The 8971-nt window shown below is 41.0% G+C and overlaps 1 protein-coding gene across 1 annotated transcript; it reads left to right on the top strand.

Moving 5' to 3' along the window:
* chchd1 (coiled-coil-helix-coiled-coil-helix domain containing 1) lies at positions 1-3568 on the top strand (the record flags this gene model as incomplete). The annotated part of the gene is given in 3 exon segments (XM_035663068.1): positions 1-166; positions 1369-1454; positions 2799-3568. Coding segments are annotated over 3 exon segments (336 nt in total). The 3' UTR covers positions 2910-3568.
* Between the last annotated feature and the right edge of the window lie 5403 nt (positions 3569-8971).

An 8971-nucleotide genomic window follows, 5' to 3' on the forward strand; every position in this document is an offset into this window, starting at 1 on the left:
TCAGGCGGCGTTAGTGAGGACAGTGAAATGGCGGCGCAGGGAGGAGTCGCGTTCCAGGAGAAGGTCAGCAGGCTGCTCAGCAAACACAACGGGAGACCAGTGCTGAAACCCAACAGGACTCTGGCTCTCAGAGACTCTGTGGCCAACCGCAAACAGAAGAAAGGAGGTGTGAATACACAGTGTACAGCACATACATCCAGTGTCAATCCAATACTCGAAGCTATGGGGACTAACGTGTTAAATGTCATTATAATCAAGCTAATAATTGACTTAAAAAGCAGCGATCAACTAATGTCTAAACTCACAATTGTTACCAGATAGTGTGAACATATTGGGCTGTCATGTTACCAAAATGTGCTAATGCAAGGATTCAGTCTGTTAAATTGCACACACACCACATGCACACATTGAATGGTGTTATGGATGAGGATAGTACACAGTTCAGTGCACTGATCATCAGTTTGATCATTTTACATTTGATTGTTTCATACGTATGTTGTATTGTGACACAATGAGAGATTAGTTTCTGAAATTATAACCTAGATATAAAAATATACATATATAAAGCATAGGTAGAGGGGGATGTTAAATTGATTACAGTATGCCTTGATTGGCTCCACAAGGATCTAGTTTGAAAGTTCAAAGGTCGTAAGCCAGTGCCCACCTGCCGCTGATCAATACTGGGAACAGAGAGGCTCAAGTGCAGCTGGTTATAGGCTAAGTTTGTTTGAACCAGCAATGTAGAGAAGCCTCAGTGCTAGCCTTCGGATAGTAGTAGAATAATGTGAGAGATACTAGAGAGGTCCTCGAGTGACAAAGAAGCACCTCGTTAAGTGGAGACACCCTGTTATTGCGTCTCAGCGCTTAGAGCATACCTCGCGCGTTACCGACCATGTCCCTTCGCTGTGTCGACCCCAGATGCTCTCCCCTTAATACAGTCGCTTTGACGTGTTGTTTCATGTGGTCGCTCATCACAATTTGCTTGGCATGTACACAGAGAATCAAACCCTAGTCCTCAGTCTCTCTCCGCTACATAGAGAGAGTTCTTTTGGCCGTACCTCTCTTTTATCTAGTACGAACTGGGAAGGCACTGAGGAGGCTACCTTACAAATTCAATAGGAAACATCTCAAGCGCAGCGTGCGCTGTACGTGCAAGGAAACCACAGCAGGAAAAGAGACACCTTGGTTGGCACTCGAACATAGATACATCAATGAGGGATTCCCAGAAGAGGACCACGCCAACACAGAAGTACAGGTGTGTATTATTATCGAGAGAACTAATCGCAATTTCTCTGCACCACAAATGGGCGCCACCCTGGATAGCAATCAGGCAGAGATCGATTGTACAGATCCCTGTAGAAGTCTAAGGCTCATGTTGGAAGCAGCACACCTTTGCAGACGAACCATGCTCTTATGAGATGAAATCCTTCTTCACTTGTGTGGAGAAGGCTCAGGTATGTTCACATACACAGCAACACAACTGACACATGGACTGGTTTGGGCTGTAGTGAAGTTTCTAATGCACACTGGGTAATTCTGGGAAGCATTATTCAGATTTGACATATTAGACATTTGTTACCACAGTAGTCAGAAATAGTGAAAACATGGACCACTTGACCATCCACCACATTTCAACTGATGTACTGTGTAATGCTACTGTGCTAGCTAGCTAGCATAATCAATCAAGAGTTGCATTTAATTATCACAGACCATTTATATTAGTTATATTTAGTTTATTTTGATTTATATAATATAAAATTCAGAATTCCTAAAAATAAATTCATCATACAAGCAAAGCAAAGTACTGTGTGCAAAATAGCTCCGCTGTGCAAGTGTCTTATAACAGTACCAAACATCCGTAACTAAATTAGTTTGAAATAAAATAGGCATTCAGTAGGGCTTTCCCCTAATGGTCGACGTGAATACAGGGTCAGCAGCAAAACACTACATAGAAAAGGCCTACTTATGAAGATCAATATCAGTCAAAGTGTACACTGTGTTTAGAATATTTCCACTGCTTTACCTGCCGACAGACAGCCCTTTCCAACAGGAAGTCTTGCATTGCTCTCTTCAAAGGCACCAGACTTCATTGACAAAAACAGCAATTTTTCCTCAAAGAACACAAGAGTTTCTTGTCCACCGCTAACAGTCAGTTAGCTTGCCTGTGTTAATGTGGGACTTGGGTGTTTTAACACATTAGTTGTGATATTAGTTGCTGCAGACTCAGGCAGTGGTGGACCACCAACTTCTGTGTTCTGCGAGGTAAAATGGCCGTTTTTGTCAAAGGAGTTTGGTGGCTTCTGTCGGAAAGGGCTGTATGACAGCAAGGCAAAGTGGTGAAAATACTCAAAATCTTTGGGTGGGCAGTGTTTTTTATGTGGCTAAAATATGTCTTTCAGCTGCCCTCATCCACAGCAGTGCATTGTAGAGGGCTGCATTGGGATTGGGACCCAACGCAAATCTCGCAGGGGTCAGTGGTTTTGACTTTGCTGCAGGTGGGAGCAGGCGGCCGGTATTTATCTTGCGCCCATTAGAAGGATGGAGAGTGAGCAAATTAGGTTTAGAGGAAGAGTAAAGCAGGTTTTTACAAAACAACAGTAAAGCAAGGCAAGTCTGCATTTGGAGACATTTTTCAGCTGTTAACTGACAGTGAACTCTTTTGACCTGCGGGACAGGAGAAGGCATGAAATCTCTACTGTGAATGGTCAGCAATGTGAATGGGAGCAGACGGGAGTGGAACACACAACACACTACTGTATTAAAAAGCACTGGTAACAAATGATCTTCCTCTCTCACAGGCTGCTATGAAGAATAAAACTGACCAGACCAGCATGAAGGGAGAACGTCTGCCCCCAAAAGTAGCCATAACCCTGCTGAAGAGATACCCTAACCTACACACTGAGATCTAGGAAACAAACCTCTTAATGAATCACTGATACAGACTTGAAATGTGCAGGTTAAAAAAACACCATTGGACTGAGCCCTGGAACTGGAGTTCATCATGTTACGTTATGTTGTTAATGACTGTATGATTCAACACCATATACATTTATTAAATAAATAAAGCAAGGAGCAGAACACTGAAAGAGATTTCAGCACAAACACTCCTTCCAAAGGTTATTCACTCATTTCATATTGTCGCTGTAATGGTGCAGCCTTTGTATTCACAACACGCTGCGTTTTATGGTTTGAAATATAATGTGACTTTCTCCTCGTGTCCTGAATTGGCTCTGATGAAAATTACGCCATTTCGTCTCAATCCAATTTCCTAGAGTGGGCTTATTCAGTGCTGGGATGTCATTAGTGGACACGATGGAATTATTCTTCTTGGGTTTCATGGCTCCTGGCCGGCAGCTTACTCTTATCACCGAACACTTAAATGCCTTGTCATTCCTGTAGAGGCTGATGCTGAAATGAAATCAGCCAGTCAGACAGATAGGGTTACATAGGTTACCAGTAAGCAAGGCTCAGTGGTTGATATGGATATTCCTGAATGGATTTAAACTGTTTTTCTTTATCGAGTCTTTTATCTGTCTTATTATTCATAATTAAATCTGTGGCAACATTTTGTTTGCTGTTTTTAATTGATAATTGCACTCAAAGTTCACAGTTTTGAAAGCTGCGTGTATGTTTTTGCACATACTATATCATTTCATGTCCAATCACGTTGTTTTATACATTCATTATGAAACAATGTAGCATGGATTGGGACACTGCCCTCTCTTTCTTTCTGTGCACCGAGCATCAATTTAAAATCAGAAAATATCAGTGTGAATATAATGGTTGGATGCAAGGACATGTAATCGTTAACATGTGACATGCATTTAGCATTAAGCACTTCCTCACAAGAGGTCACAGTCTGCACAATGCATCACAGACTGATTATAGTTTTGTCAAAGATATGTTCCGGGTTCCCACACATTCTGGAAAACAGGAACTTTAGGGACTAGTTTTCCAGTCATGGAAACTGGTTAAAATGACCAAATATCCTGAAAATGATTTATGCTGTACTGGAAATGATTGACGTGAAATAGTAGGGTAAACACAGGTGTTACTGTGTTTTGATACTGATTATTGTTCTGTTCCAATTAGGTCAGGGGGCTTGTCTGCTCACTGGAAATGCTTTGCTATACTTATGGAATAGAGTGTTCGTTAGTGTCATTGCTAACACTTGTGTTTACCCTACTATTTCATGTCAAAATGGCTGCTGTGAAAAAGGTAACCACGAAAGTGAGCTAACGCAGAGTGTCCCATAAACCTATGGCTGACCACCATCATGATGTGGCTAACCAGAAGTTGTACACTGAAGTCTGAAATTGATAAGAGTTGATCAGAAGTTGCTATATTTATTAGAAAACTATTTACAGAACAACCTCAGAATTGAGCTTCAGAGCAATGTTTGGATTGACTATTTTTAAATAAACGTTGCATCAACCCTGAGGTTAGTGGACAAGTTACCACACAAATCTCCTCTAATACTCCTCTCTACATGACTCTATGCTGATCTTGATTTGTAAAACCTGTATCTCCTGACAGGGGCATTGCATTTGCTTCTAGTTTTTTTCTGGGTTTGAGTTTCACAGTATAGTGAATATGATGCTGAACCTGCAGAAATGCAAGTATGTTTTTCTTCTCAGATAAATAGGTAAATATCAAGTACTACTTTTTAATTAAAGGCTCAGTGTGTAAAATTTAGGAGGACCTATTGGCAGAAATTTAATATAATAGGTATGGTTTCGTTATGGGTTAGTGTATAATCACTTGAGAATAAGTCTTTTTGTCACCTTAGAATGAGCTGTTGTTATCTACAGAGGGAGCGGGTTGCCTTCTGTGGAGGCCCGTTCCTACAGTAGCCCCGAACGGACAAACCAAACACTTTTTTTGCGCGTTTCTCCCTTGTGCTTGAAAAAGTAGGGTGAAGCAAGGGAGCTTCTCTCTGAAACTACACCGCTAGATGCCACTAAATCCTGTACACTGGTCTTAACATTACATCAGATTATCTAATAATATGTGTTATAGATAAAACCATCCTAGAGTATTATTGTTTAGCTGTTTGTATCAACTTTATTATTTATTACATACAATTTCCCCCTTGCTTCTAGTCTTTGTGCTAAGCTAAGCTAGGCTGCAGTATATTTACTGGCGCAAGTAACATACACATAATTCATATCACTCCTCTCATCTGACTGGAACAGCATGCATGTTTAAGGTTGGACTGTTTCTGATGCTTCATCCCTTTTCAATGACTGCCCTCCCTCTTAAATTATATCCCATGTTTCCTGATTTTTCCTGACGTCCTCTTCCAGTTTATCGTGGCAGAAATATTGACATTTTGTTAATGATGCTCTTAGTGTGGATTTGGTTTCATGTTTTGTCTAAGGGACAGGAAGGATTGTGTGGTATGTTTGCACCCACCATTGTCAAAATGTGGTATTTTTGCTGCTTCCCTGTTTATCTGCCCGTCATTATACAGAACCATTTCCCCGCCCTGCTTATCACTTCCTCCCAAACATCTCGACCGCAGAGTAACTTCCTCCACAGCCCGCAGCAATTACTTACCCACTGGTGCACACACGTCTTCAGGCTTCTTATGCACAAGCATTACTTCAAGAGACAGTACAGCTAACAGGAAGGGGCCAAACATCACCTCACACAAAACTACAAGGCTTCACTAGCAGCCCTATGAGATGCTCTTTACACACCAGACAACAAAATAATTGGATAGAATGTGAGAGACAGCTTTGCTATCCTTATCATTATTAGGGCAAAATATGTCATATTTGGCCTCAGGTTGGTGTTGCATATATATATTTGTTTTAATAAAAAATGGAAAGAGAGGTGAGGGGATGGGTGTCTCCAGAGTTGTTTATATTGAGGAATTATTGTATTGTGTAAAATATTACTGGCAAGTATCAAAGGTCCAGTGTGTAACCTTTCAGGAGGATCCAATGGCAGAATTACAATATATTATTAATAGGTATGTTTTTATTAGTGTATAATCACCTAAATATTAGAATCGTTGTAGCTGTTTTTATCTACAGAGGGAATGGGTCCTCTTCTATGGAGTCCGCCATGTTTCTACAGTAGCCCGGAACAGACAAACCCAACACTGGCTCTTCATAGGGGCATTCACATTTTTTTGTAGCCACTGTAGTTTCTCTTTCACACCTGGAAGGGGAGGGTGAAGCGAGAGAGTTGCAATCTACAACTGGACAACTACATGCCATTAAATCATACACACTTGACTTTCGGTTGGTTTGTTGGCTGGTCAAACTTGTTCCCTGACACGACTACATCAATGAATTGGTGAAAAATGGTGAGAGCATCATCCAAACTCAGAAATTCACTGTTTCAGTATGCTCAGAGCATCCTCTTGACACAATGGAGAGGTTACGTCAGATTGTTAGCTAATGTTACAGGCTATCAGTAACATTTGCTAAGGTACTTGCCTATGACGAGTTTATGCATTAAAAATGCTAGCTAATTTACCAACCTATGTTGTTTTATACATACATATACTAAAGAAAGTTAATATATATACAGTACAAGAAAATGAAGCTAAAGTTCACTTAAATCTGTTTTAGATTTGTTTTGTTTTTTCTCCTAAAAATGAACAAAAAGAACCAATGAGAGTATCGGTAAAGTATGATATTGATAAGCAGTATCGGTAAAAGTAGTGGTACTGTTAAAATCTTAATGATACCTATCCCTACCTATGGAGTGGCATCAGATAATCAATCAATACCTAATAATACTACACCTGAATCTACGTAGCTACCACTCAGTATTGATAGTGTACTAAGATCCATTCTGTGGTCCATAAACTTGTTGGTTGTTACAAGTTTATTTACTTGATACAGACCCTTCAAAATGATGAGTAAACAAGGCATAAAGCTTTATGCCTTGTTTACTCATTACTCATTTCCTCAGTGACTGCCTTTGAAAACCATCTCAAAGCCTGAAGCGGCTTTCTGTTTTTGTTGGGCCCCCTGTCGATGCCTTGTTGTGATTTATTCACACTAAATCCTCAACTGTTGCTGAGTAGTTCAGTGGGATCTTTGAAAATGTTGCTATCTTTGACATCCATCTAATGAGTTAAGACACATCTGAGGCCTCAGCCCCGAGAGGGCGCTGTTTTGATGATACGATCAGGATAAAGCTTTACAGTCATCTGTGTTTGTGAGAAGTGGCCAAGATAAACAATCAGTGCCTCGAAAGTTGGCCATTGAAACCCAGCCTATCAGGCTTTATTATTGAGATAAATCATGGCCGTGCCCTGCTTATCTCCGTCTGATCTTCTGAGTTCTTTGGTTAGTCTTACAGTGACAGGATGTTGACTTCCACTGCTGTTGTTTGCAGAGCCTCCATTGTTCCCCAGGTGTCAGAATGTCGCTATCAGCAGGTTTAACTTCAGGTTGAACCCTCAAAATATTATCAAATTATGACCACACCCTAATCGATAAGATACGTAGGTCTTAAGCAACTTAAGATCTGTATTGATTCTTTGGTTCAAGGTAATGTTGCTGTTGAATTTGTAATATACAAGCAGTCAGTTTCCGGTGTAATGGGTAAAGCTTTGAGAGCCCTGTGGTGTCCCTGGCTCAGACTGCCAGGATCCTGGGTGTGACACTGGATGACCAGCTGTCCTTCGCTGCCAACATCACTGCAACAACCCGCCCCTGCAGATTAATTCTGCACAACATCTGGATCTGAGCCAGTGCTTTGGTCAAGGGCACTGACTGGAGAAATTAACCTAACATACATGTTTTGATGGTGGGAAACCGGAGCGCCTGGAGGAAACCCATGCGGACACGGGGAGAACATGCAAACTCCGCACAGAAAGGCCCTGCCCCAGCCGGGAATCGAACGCTGGACCTGTAAGGCGACAGTACTAACCACACCGTGCCGCCTCAGTAGTCATGGCTTGAACCACACCCATCTTTGAACTCTGCCTTTATTATGATCTAAACTGCACACCTGTACAGTTTCTTGACAGTTGTGACACTATTGTGTCATAAACACAGACATAAACACCTGCCTCACTACTGAAAATGAAATATTTTCCCTAAAAAGATGTCTAAAAAATGCAACTTTCCTTTATTAATTTAACACACCTGTCAGAATAATCAGATTATTGGATTGGATCAGATACAATGCAAAGTAAATCCCATGTCAGATAGGCTATATAAAAGTCTGGGCTTGGGGAAAGAGGTCTTTCCAAATCAATAGGACAGCAGCTGAGCAGAGTTCACAGTAGGTTGTACATTGTGTTTAGCGTGGACCTGTGTATTGTAAGTTGTACTTTTATGATTTTTTAATGTTAGTGAGTTGTATTTTTTATGTAATGGTGAAACTGAAGACAAATTTCCACATTGTGGACAATAAAGTTTTCATATTTATATTACCTGTATCATGTATACCATGGTGATACATTCAGTATCAGTACTGCTTTCCAGGGGTGCTGGGTACTCCTGTCAACTGTTCAGGAGTCTGATTTGTTTTTTGGTTTTTTTGCAACGTCAGCATCGTTGAGATACTAAGTGAATATTTTGAGAAAGTTTACAGAATGTTTTTTTATAATTACAGTGGCAGAAATGGGCTTCCATAGGCACAGTGGCTACATGCTCAGCAGGTTTTCTCAGCCACAACATGAGCTCCTTTCCCTCTTGCTGTTGTTGACAGCTCTGCTCTCCTGCTCTCCATGAGGTCTTCAAGGACCTCAGGGCTTTTCTGTACTCTAGCGCCGGCTGCGTCATATTATCTATATCTATATATTATATATCTGGCACCTTCACATAGACTGCTATACGCGGACTATTATGAGACTATTTAAGTGTAAAGATGAGAGGCTCAAATGTCAGTCATTGATATTAAAGGGTAAGCATGAGGCTTTCACACCTTTGATTTAAAAGGGAAACTGCTTTGAAACGACTTTGCGCGGCGCGCTGTGTGTGTGTGTGTTCGGTGTGTG

Source organism: Morone saxatilis, unplaced genomic scaffold (genome assembly GCF_004916995.1).
Source record: "Morone saxatilis isolate NCDOM2014 unplaced genomic scaffold, NCSU_SB_2.0 Contig19, whole genome shotgun sequence".
In the NCBI taxonomy this organism is placed as follows: Eukaryota; Metazoa; Chordata; class Actinopteri; family Moronidae; genus Morone; species Morone saxatilis.